Here is a 25287-nt window from a genome sequence, read left to right as displayed (position 1 = left end):
TTCAAGATGACCAGAAGGGTATAGAGGGAAGAGGCCCAGCCAGATCTCACCAGGTAGTTGTTGGCATGTTTGGACTTGAGCATGCGTGTGACATCCTGCAGGTTTCGCAGGTAGGTCTCCTCAGAGCAGCCCCTGGGGAAGGATACCGCGATGATGCGCTCCGTCACGTAGATCAGGTCAAGTTCGTATCCCTCCTCCATTGTTACATCAGTGGTCTATGCACAAGGGAGAGAGAGGAAAGAGAAAAACATCAGGCTTTGGATGTTGGTTTCTGGTGTGTTTTAGTACTTCATTAAAGTCGCGAATCTACACAACTTGGTTCCAAGAGTCTGGCTGAAAAGAAGCCATGAAGGCCAGTATGCACGGCAACCCTCCAGGACTGGAGTTTTGAGATAGAAAATCATTTACAGATGAATGAATGAGAGAATTTATGAATGTATGATTTCCATTACATCCCCAAAAAACAACAACATATTTTAACCATAACAGCATTATAAGTAGAACACAGATTTTTTCAAGTCAAGAGAGAATGAAAATAAGTTATATAAGGCAGGAGTGTCCAATTCTGGAGGACCTCAGTGTCTGCAGATCTTTATGGTTTCCTTCCGATCCGCAGCTGAATCAGACCTTGGAGACACGGTGTGTGGACTCCAGCCAGTCAATGACTTGAATTGGTCATAAAGATGCTGGAACACACCGAAAACCAGCAGACGCTGCAGCCCTCCAGAGCTGAAGAGTGACACCTCTGATATATGGGGTCTCAGGAACATCCTGTTAAAGCACTGAAATGTATGATTTATGCTCTGAAACGGAACCCTGACCATGTTAGTGTCCCGTGGGCCAATGTGGTATTCCCTGGGAGGGATACGGTAGGTCTTCCCTGCCTCAACACGCAGTGCCAGCTTTTCTGGTTGATTGATTTGTTGCAGTCTGCCTGCGACTGCAGTGGAAGAAATGCATTGATCTATGCAATGTGGTCCACAGTCCACAGGACTGATAAGCAGAAATGGCCAGAGAATGCATGCATGGCTGTGTTTCTTTCCTGAATCCATGAAGGCCATTGCAATGGGGATTACAACTGAAGCTGTTCTTTCCAAATTGGGGAATGTATGCTCATATGCACACACACACGCACACACATACATAAACACGCACACACAAATAGCACAAAATTGAAATTTCAATACTAAAATCAAAATTTATATAGTCCATCTTAATTATCAGCAACCTGGGGCAATTTATACATTCAGCTTTTCTATGAGATGATTTCTTCAGCATTGCAAACATGAAATGGAAATCAATGAACTGTGGCTTACAGTTTAAGATTTGCATTAAAATCTAAATTTAACTGAAAACAGAAAGCATATATTTTAAATACGCTCATGGTGTAAATCTAAACTTAGTAAAAGGTCATTGCCTGTCATTGCTTTTTTTATAAGGGACTTCAAAAGAAACTCACAGTAGGCAGTTAAATACTGGAGTATTTTTTTTTTTTGATGGAATGCAGTTCCTGGCTCTGCCGTAAACTCCTCACACAAGATGTGACTCCCTGTCCTCTCGCTCAGCTCTGGCCTTCCTGTGTTGCTGGAAAGCAGCTTCCCTCCTGTCCCTCGTCGGCCATGGTTGGATCTGTAAGCTGAAGCTGTCGGCTGTGTTCTCTGCTCTGCTCTGCTGAGCTCGCCAAAAAGGAAAATGTTTCCTAAACTCTGGAAAGCCCTGGAGCCAGAGTATAGCACGCCCAGCAATTAGAACTGCAAGAGGAGGCACAGGCGCAGGAGGGGGAGGGGTTTCATGGGTGGGGGCGGGGCATGAGGAGGGGTAGGAGCGATGAACCCAAACCTCTGCAACTCTAGCCTGTAGCTCAGTCCTGTACTCTGTTCAGTGCGTAGGGTCATGGTGACCAATTTGAAAAGGGAAATCACAGATGGTAGCACCGGTGGAAAACTACTCAAAGTGGTGGCAAACTGGGAGGAATGAGACATCCTGAATACACGGCAAAGCAGTTTTGAAGAAATGCATCATGGCTTTTACCCCTTCATACATTCAGTTTTAATGAGAAAAAAGAAAAGAGAAAAAAACTAAACGTTTATTCTTTTTATACACAGCACTGATATATTGCCCATAACATAAGTTCACATTAAATTAGACATATGTATCATATATTGATCTTAGTATCACAATTTCACAAAATTTTGCTGCTATTGTAAGTTCTTTTTTGTGACAAATATTTTTATTTGCCTTAAAGACACAATTACAAAACAGAATATCAAATTGTAATTCTTTCATTGTAAGTTCTTTAAATTGTTTTAAAATTTTGTGTGGTAAGTTCTTAAGTAGTTGCAGCCGCCAGGGTTTGTTTTAAATAGCTCTTGAAATGGGATTCTTTCTCTGTAATTCTGTTAAGCGTATGACCACTTCTTTACAGATCCCAAGCTTTCAGGTCTCAGAGAGCAGATCTCACTGGAGTACAGTAGATTCATGGCTCAATTTGTCCTTCAGCCGTAGATTTCGCTGTGAGCGGTCACTGAACCGCTTTTAAACTGCTCGCTGTGGACTTCACTGCAGTCGGGTTTGAGCCGGTCGCAACAGGCAAGCACAAGCGGCGGACGGAATCGCGAACTTTTTTCATTTTAAAAGAAGGGAAGCGACAGAGAGTCTCATGACCGCCGCAGAGAAAATAGGGCGCAAATCCTCGTGGGGCTGGTCTGGCGTACGGCCAGCGAAATGCAACAGAATAAATAAACAGCGGTGAGTGATTGTTATTGTTTCTGGAACACTCCGCTGGCTGGACCGGGGCTCAGACCCTCGCAGGGACAGGACACTACTGTCCCGGGTCAGTTCTGCACTCCGTTTTTTTGTTTTAAAAAGAAAGTCAATCACAGTCAGGATACACCTCCAGGACAACTGGTTCTGGATCTTTCCACCTAATATCCCTTTAGGACACAAAACCCGGGGTTGACACAGGTTTATTGACCCATTCTCACCACGCTATGGTCACAAAGTCACCCCTTTCAAATTAAAGCCCGTTTCCAGAAGCTTACTGCCGTACACATCATCATCGCACACCATCAAATCAAATCAGATACAGAGTAACAGAAGGAAATTTGCACAAAACCAAACCTGGACCCCCAAAAACGAAACTAAGCAGTGAGTTAAAAATAACTCCCTGGTGGGAAAAAAAACCACTCAAGTAGCGGTGAGAAAAAAACTCCCTGATGGGAAGAAATCTCAAGAGGAACCCAGCTACAGAGGGGGAGCCCATCCTCTGCTAGTCAGCCTGGTGTAAAGTAGCGGTAGAATGGATGCAGCAGGAGTGTGATAAGTGTTCTGAACAGCGTTGTCACATTTTGATGTCATTAAAAAACGGATGTTTAAAAGATTGTTTACAGCGGGTTTGGCAATAGGAAGCAGTTCACTAAAAAGAAGAGAAGTTTGTTTACACTTGAGATTCATCATGGTGGGCGATCTGGAGTTTGGCCAGGCAATCCAAGACTTTTATAGGGTTTCTTTCCAGTCCCCTAATGAAAAGTTAACATACCTGCTCACAGTCTGCAATCCTATTCAACTGTCTTTGTGATTGAGAAGAAAGCAGGATGTATGCCTGAAAATGGCTATAAGTTGCTGCCTACTGTATATCCACAGTAGTGACCAACACAAAGTAACACGTGCCCCCCTGTCATACTGAAGTCAAGCTGTGTTGAACCTGTGTAAAACCCAGGTCATGACCAGGTTCAGGTTGGACATCCATTTACACCAATGACACACATAGGTTTTGCCCGTGTCTTTGCTTTGGTGTGAAAGGAGTATTAAAGTGGCAGTGCAGCATTTCTTGTAATTGAACTACCAGCTTTATGTTTCTGAACAAACCATCCACATATTTAGTCAAAATATCGTACTTTTCTTTAGATTTAAAGGGAATGTCATATTCAACAATTAAGAGGTCTTCTCAGATAAATATACAGCCGCACATCATTACAACAAAGTCACTTTTCCCTTCGTAGTATATATTGGCGCAGTGTTACAATATTCCACTGAGTTTTGAGTATCTTGGTGTTTTGCTACTGTCTCTGTTTGCTGTTATTTACGCCACTGGCAGAATGTGGGTATTTTTAACAAAGGCACATGTTAAAGGCAAGTCAAACACTGTTGAACCCTGCAGGCAGTAATGATGCAGTGATGTGAACACAAGCTTTAACTTTCCAGGGAGGGCGTGGGGGCACTTGGGTGGGACCCCAAATAATCTCTTCCAGGGACTGTCCCGATTAGGAACCTCACACCCTCCCTCCGCAGAGCCAGACGCCCATATGAGGCATCGCTTCCCGGAGTGAAACCTCGGCAACAGGTTTAGGTGTTTCCATAAACTCCAACGCTGAATTTGATCTGTCTGAAGCACTTCTTTTGGTGAACTTGAGTGTCAAAGTTTCTCTTCAGAAGTTGGTGCCCTGTCTTTTAAAGTATTCTTTATGGGCATGTGTTGCTTTTGTTTCTGCTTACAGTCATATATCACGGGGTCCTTCCGTACCCCCACAGCTAATTTACGATGTAGTTGGCATCCCTTGGCCTCAGCCGCAATTAAAATTGACACCTGACGAGAAATACATGAGCTGCCACGGAATTCTAGAACACTGACATCACTTACGTCGCCAGTAAAAATGGCCGCCGATATTTAACGCTCATTTAGCATTTAGTGTTTTTATACGTGTTATACAATAACTGTACAGTACTTGATCTCACGAAGGATCAGATATTGCCAGATTACACGTCAAGTAAAATCCAGTTTTTAGCATGTGGTTCAAACAACATGAAACATATAAATGGGCGAGTACACAAGACATAAGTACCCTGTTGATGAAAGCCGGGGTGTGGGGGGGGGGGGGGGCAAAGCGTGCTGTGCATTTTGTGACCATCTGCACTTTGGACCACGTGCGCTGAATGAGAGGCCAAGAAATACAAAATAATGTATATCATAAATTTGATTAAAGCAACTGTGACGTACTACAGAAGGGACAGCTATCTAGTGCATATTTTGCCATTGAAACCTACACAAAAATCAAAAACACGTGTCACTGACAACGTGACTACAACCTTTCCATCTTTGCTGAAGAAAAACAGGCAAAGTCATGCAGGTTTTGACAAATCCTTTACCTTTCCATTTTTATCATCATGGCTGAATGAGCTGTCTGGTTTAATTCATCAGCCTTTGAGGTCAGTGCTGTCTGGAATTTACTGAATTAAAAAGGACATGTTTCAGTGAGAATCACAAGCCATCGATGAACTGTGGAAAATGTAATCACAGTCTGTGCTTTACATTACATTCACATAGTACACTCTTATCCTAAGTAACTTACAAAGGTGGAGAACGTCAGCATTTCTCTCAAAAGCAATATAGCCAAGAAGGCACAGAAGGTCCATTTATAATTAGCATGTGTCAAGTTAGCCAAACAAACCAACTATTAGTATTGTAAACTTAATTAAAGTTTCAATATACTTCCAACAAATCATTGAAGGGTTTCGCTGGACCAAAAAAACCATAACAATGAACTCTTTATCTTCAGAGAGCTCAGAATTAAGAAAAACCTCTCTCCAGGCTTATTGCTTACATAATTTAATTTGTGAGCTCCTTCATTCACTTCACTTCTAATTATATCAGTGTAGAAGAAAATATTGTGTGTGTGTGTGTGTGTGTGTGTGTGTGTGTGCATGCTTGTGTGTGTGAGCCCAGTGTACTGATACACAGCTGCATCGGAAATCTCTCATTTTTGCAAGCAGGCCAAAATAATCTTGTTTGAGCAGGAGTCATTGCTACCATCTAATCATGCATTTCCCTGGTGACGGTGAGATTGGTTTTTTAAAGCAATAAATAAATATTTTAAAAAACAATGCTGTAAGACATCTTCAAAGCCCAAGCACCAGAGCCGAAAAGCAAAAGAACGAATGATGAAAAAGAAAAGAGGAAAGAGGGGGGAGAATGAGACTGTTGAAAGGATTCGACAGGCTCCGACAGGCCAGTAGGGCTGAGTCAGGAGATTAAAGTGGCCCAAAACTCTTCAGTTCTCAACTCGTCCCCGCCGGGAAGCTCTGTCAGCAGAGGAGAAATATGCGCCGCAATCACTCATCTCCGCACAAGCGTGTCCCGCGGCCAGCCAGTCGACCCTGGCCACGCCCGCACCGGGCCACGCCCTCTCCCGGGCCACACCCTCTCCTTCACACCTAGGGTGGAATCTTCCATTCTGCGCATTCGCCATAGGGACTGCGCAAAACCCCCACGCACAAATGCAAGATTACTAAACTTTCAAAGCCTGAAGGATTTTTATTTTTTTATTTTTTTATTTCTTTATTTTTTTAAAGCAAAGGCTAGGAATCTTGTTAAGGAGTACCCTGAGATGTACAGCACAGGTCTAGCGGACCAGCTGTGAGGGAGCTTTGAAGTTTGATATTCGTGAAATGAGTATTTCCTGAACCACGGGGGCAGGCAGCATTCTGGAAAGTTCACCAGGAGCCTTTTTTTTCAGGAGGCCAGAAAGGAAAGATTAAGCTCAGAGCTGTTTTCAGGGCTCCAGGGGTGGTGTCACATGACTTCACAGTTGGCTTCTCTTCCCATAAATGACTGTAACAGGAAATAAGTCCGCTCCTTCAGAAGAAATGGACGTGCTTTTTTTTTTACTTCCCCTTTCCACAATCTTGAAATGATGATCAGTTTCTTTCTTTTAATGTGGCACTACCGCAGCCACATTCACTGAAACCCCACTGCCGTATCAGGAGAGTGCAGACAACCCTGGAAAAATGAAACACGTGTCGCCAGCTGCTTCTTTTCACACCACAGACTGCAGCTAAGCTCGCGTAGACTGGAGACAAGAGGAAGACCTTTCGTATGGGGTTTTAGCATGCAGTCCACAGGCGTCTGATTGAGCAACGAAGATCGTTAGATAGCAATGAAATGCAGTTCCCTAACCGACTGAACCCTCCCACACCCTGTACAAAGCAACGTCACCCTATGCAGCTACCAGCCACAATCGGCACTAGCACAGTCCTGATTCGATTTGAGACCGTGGAGCTCATCCCTGTACCACATTGTGGTGCCTTAACCGAATGAGCTACCCAGCAGCCCTGATGATTGGTTTCTTAGTCAGCCAATGGCTTTACACATCAGGAGATTAATGTTCTGCAGAGAGGAGAGAGGGAAAGGAACTCAAAAAAAAAAAGTCACAGGTAACAAACTGGCACTTGAATAATAGTCAGATCTACTGAGAACGAGTGCAGAACTGTGAGGATTGTTCATTCAGGCTTTGAATGAGCTGTCGAATTGGCTGTCAGGCCTTTTGCCATTTGAAGTTGGTCAAAGGGAAAGTAAAATGAAGAATGCTTCAGAATGTTTGCAGCAAACTTTCATAAAACACTTAAGACCAAAGACTTTCATATAACATTCAATACTATCTATAGTTTGCATGGATTGTTTCATCACTGAAAGAAGGATGAATGGTTGAGATTATAGATTAGATTTTCATGTTCCACATTCTGTAGTGCGAAAAAAAAACTGAAATTAATTGGCCACAAAAAGAAAAATAATAATGAGCCCCCTGATCCAAGCCCCTCTCGACAAACTTTCCCCCCAAATAAATGAAACTGGTTTGGTCACATTGTGAGAGGGTGACCGTGGGTCACTTCATCACTCAGACCCGGTCTTTGTCTCCTCAGATCGATGGGGAGGCGAGAAGGTCAGGCCACTTAAACACCACCGCCTCGCTTACGTCGAGGTCAGCGCCGCCTGTGATTGGACAGACACGGCTGAAGGTTTCTGAGGACCGGGTGTCAGTCAGACTCAGACCGTGCTCATAGCTCTGCTCACTATGGGTCACTGCAGTGTACAGTCAAACATCCTTAAGATGGGCCTTAAGAAAACATCTCTTAGTCACGACACCAGGGCATATGAGTCTGCTATATAGATAGAGAGAGAGAGAGAGAGAGAGAGAGAGAGAGAGAGAGAGAGAGAGAGAGAGAGAGAGAGAGAGAACTGGAAATACAACCAGCTTGTGTGTACATATAATAAACTGATGATTAAATGAAATTTGACACAAGGAACAAAACAATTGGCCTTCTACATCATAATTTCATTTTGAATAAAGGAAGGAAGCAACACTATAGTGTTAAATCTTGTGGAAGGCATCACACAGTACTAATTATGACCAGTAGATTACATACATATAACGTATGTGTTTAGGAAAAACAGACATGCAATGAGAAAGGATTGCTGGGCTCGATCTCACTTTACAGGACACCCTCATCCGTTTATCATACGATGGTCAAGGAACTACCCGTGAAAAGTAGTCATCTAAGAGCTGTATGCCACTGATACGCAGATGAGATGGATCTGCATGACAGATTCAGTAGTGCTGAGGATCCATCAATTAAAGCTGGATTCAATCAGAACCACAACCAAAGTCACAAGGAAAAGGTGCCATTCAATTTAATAAACAGCAAACGGAGACATCTGAAAACACAGAAGCTAGAAAATGCATCCAAAATCACACGCTAAACCAACATAATAAAGCTAATATGGTATGGCGTAACAAGAGTTTAAAAAGTCTGTTTAAAATACAAAAATTAATTAGTCCCTTCTAGTTGGGTTTTACTGGTTGTTTTAAGGTTTTGATGTCCCTTTATTATCAACTAAACAAACCCATAATTTTTTTTAAAGAAAAGTAAACCAGCGCTATTTGTGGCCATTGTTAAAGTGCACATGTTGAATGAACGCTTCCAAAAGACAATTCATAAAAAAAATTTGTTATGGGTGGCATGGAGGTCATAACCCCCACTCCCCCCGTCCAAATCTATAAAGGGATCTGAGCCTGACTGCAAAGGAATCCCAAAAAAGGAATATGTAATTATCACTCAGCTCACAGATAAATAGACAAGTGTGTCTCCTCTCCTCTCCGGCTTTCAGATGCTCTTCATAAGCATGACAATCCGTTTTATCTTATTGCCAAAGCAAACAATTAGATAACATAAAATACTGAAGAAGAAAAAAAGCTCAGCAACGATAAATCTCTCTCTCTCTCTTTCTGTCTTTCTCTTTCGCTCTCTCACTCAGGCACCCTTCCTGCTTCTTCTTTAATGAGTTGCACATGTTATCTGTGACGGATAGCTCCGCTCGAAGAACGCTGAAAAATTTAAATATTTTCACAGCTTGTCACCCCCCCCCCCCCCCCCATACCCCTTACCCCCAACGTGGTCCCTGCCCAGTCACAGAACCTCATCTGAGAAACCATTGCAGTCCTAACCCCAAATTGGGTGGAGCCACAACGAGCACACAGTCACTGACTCATTTGAACAAATAAAAAAAATAAAATAAAATAAAATAAATCTGTCTCAAATGTGCGATCTGCTGATTGCCTGTTGTTACAGTACCAGGCTTTGAAGGAGTAGATCAGTGACTTCCCGCCTCTGCTCAGACAGAGCGGAACCCCAGGGGTGCACATAAGTTCTGTCTGTCAGAGCAGAAATAAAATCCCCAAATAAAGGTGAACAAGGGGCGAAAATGGAGCCAAGGTAAATGGGACAGCTTGCCTGTCATTCAGAAGGTGTCTGTACATAGCTGCCCCCAGGCTACTGAATAACATATATGTCTGCTGCTGCCTCTGCTCTTTCTCTCTCTCTCTCTCTCTCTCTCTTTCTCCCTCTCTCTCAGCATGTCTCTCTCAGGGGCTATGATAGGACTCCATCGTAGCAGTGTCTAACGTTCATTCCCTCCTCATGGGGAATTCCACGCTCCTGTTTTCCCCGCACGGCAGCGCGGAGCGGATTTAGGCTTGCCCCGACTCACACCTACGGTACGCTGGCTGGCGGTCGCCATTTAGCAAACACTGCGAGGCAAACGTCTCATTTCTAGGCCAGAATCACACTTTTACCACACATCAAGGCAAAAAAAATGTACCAAAGTGTCTGTGTATGTGTGTTTGTGTTAGTGTGTGTGTGTGTGTGTGTGTGTGAAAGTGTGCATGAACGTCCGCGTGTGTATGTGTGTGTGTGTGTGTGGGGGGGGTGTTGTGGTGAGATGATGGCGGCTGCTGTTTATTGAATTTCATCAAAGCTTCCCAAAGTAATCAGGGGAAACCCCTTAACCCCATCAAGCTTCTATCTAACAAGCCTCAAATGTCCTTAATCTTACAGTCTCAATCAGCCACAGAAACCAACCAGTCACCATTGATAAGACACTGCTTTCTAACCACTGGTTTAAACATTTCCACTTAATATTCATATTGAATATTCCACATTTCAGATCCTGTAATTAGAGAGGATGACATAAAGGAAAAAAGAATGAAACAGAGAGAACGAGAAAGAGTGAAAAAAAGAGAATTAAGAGAGAGTGCAGCGGACAAGTCTGTATCCCTGAAGTTAACTAACTGGTCTAAACTACGTTTTTAGCAATCTGAATGAAAGCGTGGAGGAAGCTAAACTGTGAACACAGTGCATTGCGCGTGGTTCTAGCCACCCTGTCCCAACAGCCCCTCATTTCCAACACCCCCCCCCCCCCAAGAGTTAACAGCCTCGGGAGCCCCAATCCCTTACCTTTCACAGCGTTCAGCATTCCAGGGAGCCTTTTAATCCCTCGCGAAGCGGAGCACAAAGAAGCCACAGAGAAGGGCCAAACAGACGAGCTGCGGCTGGGACTCCTCACCGAGAGATCTGGATCATCTTTGCAGGGGTAGGGGGTGGGGGGTAGTTGTTTTGGGGTAGGGGAGGGGGCTGAGAAGCTGGACTCCTGGCAGTCGGTGTGACCGTGTGCGTACGCGTCCCACTCTCTCTCTTTCTCTCTCTCTCTCTCTCTCTCCCAGCACCCTCTGTGATTGCAGCTGAAGAGGAAGCCCTCTGTGCTGTTTCTGAACTGGAGCTCAACCCTCTCCCCTCCCATCACACCACCCCCCCCCCCCCCAACCCCCATCCCCCATTCAACCCTGTACAACTTCCTGAGACAGGCCCGCTGCCATGGCGACAGTTACTCCCACTGTGCTGCCACAGTGTTCCCTGATCCCTCCCCCCCACTCTCTCTCTCTCTCTCCCTCTCTCTCTCGCTCTCTCTCTCCCTCTTCCCACCTCACACTGGGGCATTAGTGAAGTATTCTTCAGGGGGGCTGTATTAACTGTGAATCAGGGCAGGACATCCTTTTTTTTAAAAAAAACCTGTGTCATTACCAAGTGAAGTGACTGTCCTTTTCTGTTGGGCCATGACAACTGTCTGGCTGTTGAATTTCAAAAATATAGTATAAAAAATATATTTTTTATTATATGTTTAATATAGTTTTCTATAATACGAATATATACAGAATAAGTATGTATTATATATATATATATATATATATATATATAACAGATTTTTTGATGTCTTTCCTGTTGAATCAACTGCATTCGTAACACAGGGTGGGTGTGTTAGACCTCATGACATTGCACTCTGTCATGTTTACCCGCTAGTTTGTGTGTCTATGACTGCACCTTTCATATTTTACATCTGACACATTGTCTATGGCTAAATCTGACAATCCCCTTCATCTGCGTATTCACCACTTCTAAAGAATGATATTTCAAATAAATACTACAGTGATGGATTCTCCTGGAAATGTGGTGTCAATGTATTAATTAACCATGCCAAATGCAAGCAAATATAAAACAATGTTGAAGGAATAAAATCAATCATGTGTTCATATAAGGATGAATTCAGACAATACGTACTTGATGTACGTCATTTACCTCGTTTCTTTGCCACACAATGAACTGTTCTTTTATAAAAGATTTAGGCTATGTTTTGTGAAGTCATTCTAGTGTGGGAGCCAAACCACACACATTTTTTTTTCTGAACAAGATTAGGGTTGTTGACAAGATGAGTGGTCATCACAGTGTGCATAATTATTGTGTATCATTACAGTTATGCATAATTATTGAGTATCACTCATTGCAGTTTTGCAGGTTTTGTGTATCATACATTGTAGTTGCGGATATTTATTGTGTATTGTATGGTAAAGCTGTGCATACTTATTGTATATTGCAGGTGTGCATAACTATTGCATATCATACACTGAAGCTGTTCATAGTTGTTGTGTATCGTGCGGTGTTGTTGTGCAGTTGTTGTGTATCATACATTGCAGTTGTGCACTATTATTGTGTATCAGCCATTATAGGTGTTCATAGTTATTGTGTATCGTGCAGTATTGTTTTGTGGTTTTTGTGTATCAGACATTGCAGTTGCGCATAGTTACTGTGTAACGTACAGTCTAGTTGTGCAATTATTTAGCATTGTGTGCCACAGTTCTTCATAGTTATGGTCGATCATGCAGTATCTCTCTTGCAGAAAGTTTACTGTTCAGCGTTTAGGTATTTTGCGCTCCTCAAAAAGAGAAATTCTCAGAAATTCTGTTTCTTTATTCAATTTTACATTTACAGTGAATAGATGAAAATGGAGAATAGCAATTCTTCAATAAGTAGCTCTATTGCCATCTATTGGTAGACTATGGCATATACAGTTGTATAATGTATCATGTTAATTCTCTTTTCACAGGTCTACGCCAAACAGCAAACAAAAAAAAAGAAACAAAACTTTTGAGGGACGATGCATTATGTATTGGCATTAGCATTCATTTTGTAATATACTTTCTTTTTTTCTACCTCTGTGCAAACTGTTCAGCAGAAAATCGACCAAAAGTATAAAGGTCTAAGCCCAGTCCTGGTGGGTTGCATTGTCTGCTGGACTTTAACGTTCTTTGGCAGCAGTGATTAATTTCACTTCATCAGTCAATGATTGGCTACAATCCACCTAATTTGTTTCCAAGGTCTTAATTGGGCCTTAATAGGTGGGTGATTGATAGAACCCAGAAATACCTGCAGATACTGTTACCCTCTAGGACTTGAGTTTGACACCCTAAATTAAAACTTATCCATCAGAAACTAAGGCCTTTGCCAATGGAATGGGAGGTGTTTACTTTAACACCTGTTAAAGCAGGGTGGATAATTTGGATCGAGAAATGAATGAGACCAAATAAACATGAATGATGCACTGCACTCAGTGTTTTAAAACATTTATTTCTTTTATTATTTTTTTTAGAAATACATACAAAAGCACGTTCCATTATGGAAAAATTACGCCTAGAAGTCAGAAGTGCATTTGCGGTAATGTGTTTGGTTATTTCTATGGCTACTTATAGGAAACTGAAACGTTTATTGTGTAAAAGTATTGTTTTTAGAGTGTGCAGCTCCATAGAAAAGGCACTAACTGTTAAAAAAAAACATTAACAAACAGAATAAAGACAAGTGTCAAGACTTAAGTAGTATTATGTTATAATGATCCAAAGGTGCTTAAAATACAGAAAGTGTGCTCAATTCTCATGTGCATTTTCATTTCTTTTTTGTTTTAAAAAAGGAGAGTAGGCAGTGCATCCTCCTTTCCTCCTTATATATTTTTCCCTTTTAAGACAGGGAGAATGCAGAGAGAGTAACAGATAAAAATGGGAACACAGTGCAGAAAGTGCCAGGGTGGGGAATCGAACCCCCGGCTGCACAGGGAATTAGTGTACAGATTGACAATCAACCAACCTACGGACTGTGCCACATGGTTCCCCACCTTCTCATTTCTTTTCATAAAAAGCTTAAAACACATTCAAACTGCTACGCCAAACATTTCAATCATATTTCCATATTCCTCATCACCCCAAGTGAAAAAAAAAAAGCATCGACACATTAAATGCATTAACGTCAGAAGCTGGGTATATGCTGAGCTAAATCAAAGTAAGCATTTTTAGACTTATTACTAAATGATACCAGTTTGCAACTAGGCATAACTAAATATTGTGGAATCATGTGTCCCAAACACCCCCCCACCTGCCTTCCACCCCTAGTTTCAGTGCACCAGTTTCTCAATGTGGACACAAAGACAACACGCCCATGGTATGGGTCATCCTCAAAAACCCATTCTTAAGGAGATTTTAAGAAAAGGCACTGCTGCTGAAGCTGCTGGAGGAAAAGCTGAAGGCGCTGGAGGTTGTAAGGTCCACGCTGCCCCTGCGGGACCCGGTTCTGGATCCGGCTCGAGAACCGGAGCGGGACCCGGAGTTGGAGCGCACGTTGTACGGGCTACTGATACCCTTGGAGGAGATGGAGGTGGCTTGGATCATCTTCATCCCGTTGTTCTCCTCAACCATGCAGTTGTCCAAGGCTTCCTTGTAGGAGATCTTCAGCTTGGTCTTTGGACAGGTCAGGTTCTTGATATAGAGCCGCGTGTCTTGGAGCTTGCGTGCCTCCCTCCCTTCCAGCCAGTTTCTCTTGATGGCCTCCTCAATGGACACCTTCTGGCCAGTCCCAGGTTCAATCAGGCCTCCAGTAAGGTACTGGAACTCCAGGAACCTCTGACCAGCTTCATGGGGCAGCCACTTCTCCTTCATGGCCTCAGCTGCAGACATCTTCCTTTTGGTCTTCACATCCTCAAAGCCCTGGAAGGCCTTCTGAGCAGGCTTCAGCTTGGCGGCCATGTCTTCGTCGATGATACCTTGGTGGACCGCATCCTGCAGCGTGAGCCTCTGGCCATTGCCGGGGTTGATGATGCCCCCCGTGCAGGCCTGGGCCTCCAGAAGACGCTGTGCTGTGATGGTGTCCACAATCCCACGGCGATGGGCCTCTGGGATGGTGATCTTCTCAACAGTCTCTGTGTCAAAGATAGCAGCAATGGGACTCAGGTCATCCAGGATCTCTGATGCTGGAGAGAGGGTTATGGAGATGCTGGAGAAGCGTTTTCGGGCAGTGGGGGAGGAGGGCCTAAGCTGTGTGGGGCTACTGCATGTGGCCACATCCTCTGCACTAGTGGACGTTATAGACAGCTCCATGTTGCTCTTGTTGAGGATCTGGTCAGCGAACTCTGTGAGGGTGAGCGCCCCAGAGCGGTACTGATCCACAGATTTCTGACTAAGAAGGCCCCTGTCCAGGTAGTCCTGGATGTCGTACTGCTTGCCAGTCTTTCGATCCACCACCACCAGGCGGGTGGAGCCATCGGGTGCTGTGATGGTGATCTCTTCCCACTCACACTCTTGCTCTGACAGCTCCAGGAAAGTATCGTAGTCAATAAGCTCCCGGTGGTAGGCCTCGCGCACTGTCATCTCTTTCTGTGTGTCTGGGTCAACAATCACCACCCTGCGCTTGCGAAGTGTGTTCTTCTGCGAGGACTTCCCCTGTTGCCGAGACTTTGACTTGTCCCAAAGCGGAAGCAGAACCAGGCCTGTCTTCTCATCAGTGATGCACCTCTCCTTCAGCTGCAGGTAAGTGAGGTTCTCCTCAGTATTGGGGTCAAAGAAGCCCTTTGTGTCATCCCCTTCATAGGACAGGATTTCGTTCATCTCTTCGTCAAAGTATCCCCGGCGGTAGGCTACATCCACATCAATGCGGTGGCTCTCTTTGGGGTCAATGATACCGCCGCTGGCAATCTGGGCCTCAAGCAGGCGGATTCCATGCCCTTTCTCGATGATGCCTTTCTCCATAGCTTGGAAGAGGGAGATGATTTTGCCTGTGCGTGGGTCATTGTAACCTGTAACAGCCCTCTCAGCTGACATCAGCTTGGCCTTGAACTCCCGACCAATAAGGTTCCTCTTCCATGCTTCCTCCACAGTCAGTAATAGGTTGTTAATGGGGTCAATCATGAAGCCGGAGGCGGCCTGTGCCTCCAGAAGCTCTAAGGTGGTGCCTGGGCGAAGAAGACCCTCCTTCATGGCCTGGTAGATGGGAAGGGTCCTGTTCTTCTTCTCATCAAAGATTCCCGCGATGCAGTCTGACCCATGCAGATATGTCTTTAGCTTGTTCTCAATGTCCTCGCTCGTGAGCAGGCCCTCTTCAATTTTCCTGACATCTGAATCATCCAGGAGGTTGGATTCTACCAGTTCAGTGATTGTGACCTCGCCACGGATCCCTGGCACCTTCATATCTTTCCCTGAGGTCTTTTTAGTAGTGACAGTCGTGGTAGTGGTAGTTGTGTTACTGACAGACTTGCTAGGGACGGCCGAGGTAATGGTCGCAGAATGGTCAACCACTGTTCTGCTTTCCAATTCTACCAGGCGCATCCGGAGCTGCTGGAGCTGCCTCTCCAGGTCCTCTCTGATCCGGGTCAGCTCAGACACCTCCCGTTCGGAGCTCTGCAGCCGGCCCTTGTACCGTTCCTCCACGGCCCTCAGTTCGGCCGCTAACCTCTCGATCTCGCTCCTGAGGGAGGAGAGTTCCCGCTCTGCCTTGCCTTTGTCAGTGTCACACTGGCGGAGGAGCCCGTCCTTCAGCTCATATTGGCTCTTCCAGTAATTGAAGTCCTTCCGGAGCTGGTCAAGCTCATCCTGCAGATGCTGCTTCTGCCGCATCTCTGACTCCAGGGACAACCGGATGCGGGACAGCTCATCTTCGTTCTTCTGTGCCCGCCCCTTTTCTTGCTCCACCGTCTTGATCCTGAGGAGGAGGGTTTCCTTCTCCTGCAGGAGGTCCTTGTAGCGTGTCTGGGACTCATGCATAAGACCTGATGACTGTGAATTAGAAAAGAATCATGAGAATGAAAATTAGCTAGCAAATATATGTTTAAATCAACTGAAGTTGACCAAGATTCACATTTTATACATTTTAAGGGCTATGGGTTATATGGTTCTACTGATGTCTATAATGCCATTCTTTTAATTGCAGCATTGATATGTTTTTAGAAATAATTTCAGATGATTCAACTGTTGGCAAAAAACTATTGTAATAAAAACGTATTTAAAGAAATATCAGATAGAACCCTCTGAATTTATAACATGTCATATTGGCATTGATTTAATTAAATGAAGGTAATTGCAATGTATTCAAATTACCAATTCATTCATGCAGTACAAATGCGGACATGCCTGCGTTTATCTACTTTGCATTGACTTACTGCTAGAATTGCACGGACAACACTCATGCACATTCTTCCAGCACAAACAGGCAGAAGTACCATATAAAAGACAATTAAACAAACAAACAGTGTCCTATATGGCAGCTCATCAAAGTACTTATGAAGCAATAATTTCTGTTTGCCATTCCAGGGTTCATATGATAACATTCTACAAATAATCTTAAGGGTTCATTTGAAATCACACGATTTTTTTAGATAACCATTTTTCTAATATAAGACCCTAGAGATAATAATCTTGTGATTTCGAAATAAACCCCCACAAAATTGTCGTATGGTGAAATGCCATAGAGGTTGCAAGCTACAAGTGACATAACTGCACACAAACAGCTTGATAGCTAAAACATGATCTTGATCACAAATGATTAGACTGCATTTCCCATCAAGCAAGTGCTCTGCTTTTGACAAGACAAAAAATACGGAAAAAATCCACTAGGACCCAACCGCGGACCAAAACCACTTACAGCATGCAATAGCGGCACAAGGTGGAACGATCAGCGTGAAGCAGCTGGAGTTGTGCGATTTCTACTAATTTGGAAAAAAAAAAATCTCTAATTAAATAATACCTCAGCCGCTTGCTTTCGGATTTTTTCGATTTCCGCTCTCAACTTGTCCCTTTCCCTGGACAGGTCGTTAATGAGGCTCTGGAACTCCAGTGCTTTCTTGCTGCTGGTCTGTAGCTGCACCTCGAGGGAGGATATGTGGGTGGAGGTCTGGCTGTCAATACTCTCCTTCCCCTTCTTCAGCTCATCCCTCTCCTGCCTGAGGACCCGCAGCTCCTCCTCCAGCCTGAGTCGTTCCTTAGTCAGGGACTGCGTCATGGCCTGGAGCTTCTGGATCTCGCTGCTGTTGTCGTTCAGCACCTTGCTCTTCTCCTCAATGGTCTTGTAAAGCGTCTCGTTGCGGAGATTGGCCTCTCGGACCCGCGCCTGCTCCTGGTTCAGCTGCTGGTGCAGGGCCTTCAGCTCGGCAGTCAGCTTGTCCAGCTTCTCTGTAGCGGCTTTGTAGTCCCTCATGGTCTTGTCAAGGCTCTCATGGAGGCTCCGCAGTTCCTGCTTGGCCTGCTGACCGGTGCTGGACACATCTTCCTTCTCTTTTTTCAGTAGGGTGATGGTGGTGATGTGTTCCTTACAGACCAGGGTGGATCTCTCCAGATCGGTCTCCACCTTCTTCCTCCGGGCGGCCTCGCTCTGGGCCGCCTCCCTCTGCCGTTGAGCCTCGGCCTCCAGCTCGCCGGTTTGCCGCTGCAGGTCCTTGATTCGTATCTCCAGCCTGGAGATGTGCTGCTCACACTTAGCTCTGTCGGCCTTTTCCCTCTCCAGCTCCACCTTGACCTGACCCATCTCCTCCTCTGATGCCTTTATCCTGCTGACGACTTCCATGGAGGAAGTGTGCTTGGCCTGGAGTTCTGCCTGGACATTCCGGAGGCCGCCGTTCTCCGTCTCCAGGGCCCTCCTCCTACGCCTCTCCTCCTCCACCTCCTGCATCAGCCGGGTGATCTCCTTGTCCTTCTCCTGCGTCGCCTTGGAAGCATTCCCCTGTGCCTCCTTCAGCCACAGTTCACTCTCCTCCCTTTGCCTGATGAAGGTCTCAATCTGGATCTCCAGCTCCCTCCTCTTCCTCCCCTCCTCCGTCCCTACAGTCTTTCGTTCGCGCACTTCCTCCTCCGCCTTCCTCCTCATCTCCTCTGCCTGGCTTAGGGACAGCCTGATCTTTCTCAGTTCCTCCTCCAGTTCCGATTTCTCCTTTAATAGCCTCTCATACTCCATCCTCAGGCCGACCGAGTCCTCATCCTTCTTCTGGGACAGCTTCTGGATGTTGACCTTGGTGACATGGATCTCTGACTCGTACGTCTGCTTAATGTTATTTATCTCCTGGCTATACTGATTCCTTACCTTTGATAGCTCAGACTCAGAAGTTCGCCTCCGAGCCTCCTCGTCCTCCAGTTGCATCCGCAGCCTCTCGATCTCTCGCTCCTTTTCCTTGATAGTCTTCTCGATCTCCAGCTTGGAGCGGCTGACATCGTCCAGCTCCTTCTGCCTCTTGCGGACAATGAGGTCGTACTCGTCCTGCTGGTTGGTGTACCTCTCCTCCGCCAGCCGACGCTTCCTCTTCTCCTCGTCGAGCGCATAGGTGAGGCGCGTCACCTTGTCGTCCAGGTCCTTCACCTGGCTGTAGGTGCTGTCTAGGTTATCTTTGGCGGCGCTGCACTGTAAGGCCTGGGTCCGTTTGACCTCCTCCATGGATAGGAGTTGGTCCTTGGATTGGGAGAGCTCCAGCTGGTATCGAGAGAGGGAGTCTTCCAGTGACCGGTTCTTCTGGGCCCGATCCTGAGCTTCCTCCTTCAAGCGCCTCAACTCTTCTTCCAAAAGCTCAATTCTGGTGTTACTCATCTGCGTGATTAGAAATTGAGGCTTTCCGTGAGACCCAGCACAATACAACACAACACAGGTGTGACAGCACAAACGACCATCAAAACTAGCATCTTGTAATGCATATTTCACGACTGTCGTGTCAAATTTTAAGTGATTGGATTGCTAAATGTTTATAAATATATACATGATGTTCTGGTGAAATGAAGCAAAATATAACTGGATGTGCACGTATTAATTTAACCATTCAGATTCACTTATATTAACATCATGCACTTTGAAGTAGTAATAGCGAGGTAAGGTTATCCATCAGATATCAATAATGAATGAAAACCTAAACCTATGGATTAGAAACAAATGTAATACAATGTTTTTATACTGACATTCAGCATTCATTTATGTTGCACATGCAACATTTATTATAAATTAGAAATGTATATGTATTTTATCATATAATAAAATATGGGCTTCGCACAATTAAATTTATATCAAGAAAATGGCCACAAACAGAAGTTTACACAGTTCATCCTTTCTGGATTAACCTGCCCACTACCCAGAGCACTGCCCCTGTACCAATTTACTCTCTGAGCCCACTCTGTACAGTGGTGTACCTTCAGCTCCTCCATATTCTTCTGCAAATCTCCCAGGAACTTGTAGTAGTCACCAGAACGGGTGAAGAGCTCGATGTACCTGGACTGGATGTCAATAGCCTGGGGGAAGGACAGCAGGTCTCTCATTACACAAACCTATGACTCCACACTGGGCACATTGGTGACCAATGGCAATAGTGGCAGATGGATATTAATGGCTTGTATATTTTTTGACATATTAGACAAAAATATGTACATAAATATCAGAATACATATGTTGCACAAACACAGACACACATACAGACACACATGCACACATACACACACACACCCACACACATACACACTCGTCTAAGCAAACAAAGATGCACAAAGAAGCATAAATAAACAGAAGGTTCTACATCCTCCAATAAATATGGGGCAAAGTAATATAGTGGAAAGGAAACTGCTGGAATTCTGGAGCCTTGGGGAATGGTACAGGAAGTGTAAACAGTGATAGAATTCACCCTCTGCCACCCATGCACATCTCTGCTTACCTCTTCCCTGACAATGGCTGTTGGAGACTGCAGCATGGTTCTCTTGATGGGTATGTTGAGCAGTGTCTCCAGGCCTGCGCTGTATGAGGCCAGCTCCACCTCGTAGTCCTGCAAGACACACCGGCGTGACCTGTCAGTCACATATACTAATACTGCAAACTACAAATCCCAGAATTCATAACTCATCACATCTGAACACAAATGGTTTGATTTATAACTTTTAACACAACTGTGTAGTATATACTGTGCATACCTCTGCGCATAACGTTGCACAGTGAACATTAATTCTACTATTATTATTATTTATTTATATTATTTATTTTTAACATGATTCATCAACATGGAACAGTGATCAGTGCGTTCCCCAGCTAAGAGTATTTAAAGGCATTCTCAGTGACAGTGATCAGTGTGGTGCCCTGGTAAGAGGGTTTAAGAGTTGTTTCAGTGCCACAGATGAACGGTTTGTGCAGTTAAACCCTCACCGCGATTGAGGATGCGCAGGTGTGTGCATCCCTCACGACATCGTCAACTTTGTCCTTCTTTCCTTTGATTTCAGAGTAGAGCATCTGCAGATCGACACACATACACACACACACACAAAGTTAGGCACAAATATATACTTTCCCCAAACAATGTATATAATGGAGATTACACTGTATGGTGCCCATTTAAACGGTATCCAGTGAGATATTGTCAGAATTTATTAAAACCCAGTGAAAGTGGACGGCTACACATTGCAAACATTCAAAGGGCTGTTGATTTGGGTGTGTGCTTGCTACACCTGACAGTTTCAGGGGGTTAACTCAATACTGATTTCTCACCATATTCTGCTTTAAATAAAAAATGTTAAGCAAAAGGACATATGCAGAGAGCACTCATTTGCCCCCTTGGAACGGTGGGAAGTTTTCTGACTTTTTCCACGTGGAGAGAGGTGCTGTGCCGGTACCTTCTGTTGGTTGAGGTGCTCAGTGAGGGTTTTGAGGTCGTTGAACTTTTTGGACAGCAGGGAGTCCTGCCTCTGTTGGACATCGCCGATCCAGCTGTTGACCTGAGAGCTGGTCTGCTTGTAATTTTTCAGCTGCTGCTGCTGCTTCTCCAGGTCCCACATTCTGAAGAACGCAAGCACAGTGTGAACACAATGATGGTTTACTCTAACCCTGGAACATGGTCCCATATCCTGAGGAACATGACCGCAATGTGACCGCACTGGTCTTTCACTCAGGAAACTATTACCCTGGAACATGGTCCTGTATCCTGAGGAGCACGACCGCAATGGTCTTTTTACTCATGAAATTATAAACATGGAACATAGTCCCATATCTCATGGAACATGGCCACAATGTGACCATATCAGTATTTTTGTCCATAAAACAACAATCCTGGAACATGGACTTGCATATGGCATTCTGATGAGTGCACTTATAACATAGATGCAAGCGATTTAGAGAGAGTATGTGATCAGTAAAAAAAATGTAACTGTTGCATTTACTTTCAATATCAAATTCAAATGTTGTTTGCACACAGGCCATGATCTCTGTATGCGATATGAGGGAAATCTAATGTCCAGTATATGGGATAAGGGAGATATAAACTCAGTATGATCTTGGGACAGGGAGGCAGGTGTAGTATAATGGGTAAGCTAAAGGTCACAGGTTTGATTCCCGGGTAGGATGTGGGACACTGCCATTGTACCCTTGAGCAAGGTACTTAACCTACATTGAGTCAGTATATATCCGGCTGTATAAATGGATGCAGTGTAAATGCTATGTATAAAAGCTATGGAAGTCGCTCTGGATAAGAGCGTCTGCTAAGTATAAGAGCGTCTGTAATGTGATGTAATGTGATGTAGCCGCTGAGCGTCTCTCTGACCTGGTGTCGATCTGGGTCTGCATGCGACGCCACCGGTCGATCATCTGGGTGACCTGCTCCCGGTACCGGGACAGGTCCACGTCACACTTGTGGAAGGACTGGCTGATCTGGTTGTTCCAGTGCTCAGTGTTGCCAAGCTCCATTTCCAGCTTCTTCAGGACGTCCCTCTTCTGGTCCAGATCCTGCTTCATTCTCTGCACAGAAAGGAACGTGGCACTTAAGAAAGTTCCAGAAGCACAGGAGACACCGGACCCTGCCGGCGATGAGCGGTAATATCGAGCCTTGTCATCTTCATCAATATCATTAAAATCCTCACCATCATCACCACTACTATGATGATCATCATCATTATTACCATAGCAATGTATACCAACCACTCAGCTTATTCAGTTAGTCATATGCTAACATTATGTTCTGCGGAAGCTAGCAGCAGACAACATAAAGGTATGAAATCTTATGAATTGTGGACTCTTGGGAGCACAGAAACATGCATGGAGAGGTTGAGTTGACCACGTCTTGCAGTTTCTAGGCTAAATAAATGAACGAAAGGCTAGCTAGCTACCTTCAGCACGGCCCGATAATCCTCCAGTTCCCTCGGCTCCAAAGAGGAGGTCTCTTTCTCGGTCAGGCGGGCCTCATGCACCTTGATGATGTCCTCTGCCTGCAACAAGCTTTGCTGCAGAGCCTGCAGTGACTTCAGCCTGCAGAAAGGGGGAGCCAGAGGCTCAGACACACGGCTAGCAACTCCACACACATACGCAGTCACAACTTTCTCAAACAAGTAAAAATCCTGACCAGGACACGGTAAAATATTAGATTCAAAATTGAAAGCAGACATTTAAGTTTAAGAGAATACAGACATAGCCAAGTGTTGATTAGCTATAAACTACATATACCTATTGCCCAAATTACGTAACCAGGCAAATTCACTTATGTTTCAACTATATTGTATAAGCCACTCCAAGTAAGAGCATCAGCTACATGATTGCAATGTAGCTAAATGCATAGGTGCTAGAAACTATCATGCTTTACAATACAGCATATTTCACAACACATTACGCATCATTACATATTAGTATAGAAGGTACAGCATGACAACCCCTCCCCGAAAACCACACACACCACACGCAAGCACATACACCCACAACATCTCAAACATTTTTTTTTTCCTTGATTGGCTCCTGGCCCTCTTTCCATTTCACGTAGCCACTGCCATTGGGAAACACGCCTGAGGGGTTGTCTCTAAATTGGTGGCTCTAACATTGGAAGAAAAGCACTGCCACTGCCCCCACCTCTGTATGTAGTTGGTGGAAAATCCCTCCAGACTCCCTATCTTCTGGTTGATGAGGTTGAGCTCAGTGCGCAGGAATTTGGCCTTGTCCATGTCCTTCATCCCCTCCAGCTGGATCAGAATCTTCTCCCTCAGCCTCACGTGCTCGTCGCGGATTGAGTCTATATTCTGGTGGATTTGCTGTAATTTACAGTCCATGAAAACAAACACTGAATTAAAAAATATCCCATATCAGACTACATATATGCAGCAGACACTCTGATCCTGGTCGGCTAACTGAACAAAATACATGCACCATTAACCACAGCAAAGGATAGTTAACAGACTAGTGGCTAGCAGTATGTGTGGCTTGAGAGGCAGGCCCATCCCAGTGATGAGAGCGATCTTGATGGATAGGCTCCTCCCATCAGTGGGTAGGGCCGGGCGCAACACCATACCTCCAGGCTCAGCATGCGCTGGGAACACTCATGGACACTGTTCTCCCCCAGGGGCACGTGGATGTGCTGTGTCAGGCCAGACTCGGCCAACTCCAGCTTCTGCCTGAGGGCGTGGAGCTCGGACAGCAGGGTCAGACTCTGGAGACTCTGGGAGGAGCTCGGGGTGGGACTCGGAACTGGAGTGGAGGAGCCCTTGTTTGGGGGGGGAGACGTTGGACTCTGGGAAACGTTGGTGGTGGTGGTCTTGGAAGAGATGAGGACAGAGCTCACTGGCCTCGGAGGCTGGGTGCTGACCAACACTGTCTGGGTAGGCCTCTGGATGGTCTCCACCTGAACTTGTTGCCCGGCTGAATCTGTGGATTGCCAACACAGTGCTTAGGGCTCCTTTCACCTACTACAATGGTAAGTGACTGAACCAAGTAACTAAACCAAGTAGTACATGTGATAAGATTTCATTACTTCAAGGTTTTTAGAGACATTTAATGTTACTCTCATGTACTCTTTTTAAGGTGCAGACGCACGGAGCATGTAATGTATTATTTGCATTACGTGTGCACCTGAAAGCTAAACGAAAGGATATAAATCCCCCCCCCCCCACCCCCCCCCCCACGTGCAGAGCAGACCATTGGAAGCAGACTCACTGTAAGTGGGCAGCTGCACCACCAGCTTGTCGTAGTGGTCCTGAGCGCCCGTGTACTGGCGCTCCATCTGCACCTTATCCTCGTCGGCGAACATCTCCGAGCCCACGCAGCTGCGCATGAACTCCTGGTAGCGCGTCTCCAGGCTCTTGAGGATTTTGCGGTACTCGTCCGGCCGCATTTTGGCCAGCTGCAGATCGAGAACAAAAAAAAATACGTTGAGGTTGTCGCACTCCACGTAAGCGCAGCGTCACTAAAGACGCAAAGCCGACAACCAGCAGGAGACACGCCCAGAACAAATACGACAACACCTCACCTTAGTTCAAACTCTCACCACTATTTTTGGTCTAAACTCAGATACACTGGAGTACACCACAGACCATTCTAGTCATTTTAATTTATTTTCCACAAAAGTTAATAAACATCTTATCTTATTTACCGTTAAACTCCATAAACCGAGCTAGACATGCTTTTATGTAAGGCTCTTTGTTAGCCTACTTGGCTACATAAAATAAACAAACAGTACATCTGGAAAGCTACAGTAACTACTCGACACATGGTAACATTAGCTAGTAGTAGTAACATTATTGAATATGAAATAAAACTGATAAAAATATTTAT

General features: G+C 44.9%; 2 protein-coding genes across 4 annotated transcripts in view; both read right to left on the bottom strand.

The window, feature by feature from the left end:
- si:ch211-191a24.3 (tensin-3) overlaps positions 1-10805 on the bottom strand; it is a 43518-nt gene extending 32713 nt beyond the window's left edge. Inside the window, exons 1-2 of one of the 2 annotated variants that reach the window (XM_035430993.1) lie at positions 10567-10805; positions 51-215 (exon numbers count right to left, since the gene is read on the bottom strand). In XM_035430993.1, coding sequence (XP_035286884.1) covers positions 51-200 — 150 coding nt within the window. In that variant the 5' untranslated portion in view covers positions 201-215; positions 10567-10805. The remainder of the gene's footprint in view (positions 1-50; positions 216-10566) is intronic. The other variant, XM_035430992.1, reaches the window with a different exon arrangement.
- Positions 10806-13048: 2243 nt separating this feature from the next.
- dspa (desmoplakin a) overlaps positions 13049-25287 on the bottom strand; it is a 25597-nt gene continuing 13358 nt past the window's right edge. Inside the window, exons 14-24 of one of the 2 annotated variants that reach the window (XM_035429709.1) lie at positions 24670-24856; positions 24029-24381; positions 23593-23771; positions 22863-23001; positions 22301-22494; positions 21378-21540; positions 20914-20997; positions 20432-20539; positions 19917-20015; positions 17500-19326; positions 13049-16532 (exon numbers count right to left, since the gene is read on the bottom strand). In XM_035429709.1, coding sequence (XP_035285600.1) covers positions 13968-16532; positions 17500-19326; positions 19917-20015; positions 20432-20539; positions 20914-20997; positions 21378-21540; positions 22301-22494; positions 22863-23001; positions 23593-23771; positions 24029-24381; positions 24670-24856 — 5898 coding nt within the window. In that variant the 3' untranslated portion in view covers positions 13049-13967. The remainder of the gene's footprint in view (positions 16533-17499; positions 19327-19916; positions 20016-20431; positions 20540-20913; positions 20998-21377; positions 21541-22300; positions 22495-22862; positions 23002-23592; positions 23772-24028; positions 24382-24669; positions 24857-25287) is intronic. The other variant, XM_035429710.1, reaches the window with a different exon arrangement.

The sequence above is a fragment of the Anguilla anguilla genome, chromosome 8, assembly GCF_013347855.1.
Source record: "Anguilla anguilla isolate fAngAng1 chromosome 8, fAngAng1.pri, whole genome shotgun sequence".
In the NCBI taxonomy this organism is placed as follows: Eukaryota; Metazoa; Chordata; class Actinopteri; order Anguilliformes; family Anguillidae; genus Anguilla; species Anguilla anguilla.
The sequence above is the reverse complement of the archived record's forward strand: the minus strand, read 5'-3'. Positions and strand labels throughout refer to the sequence as shown.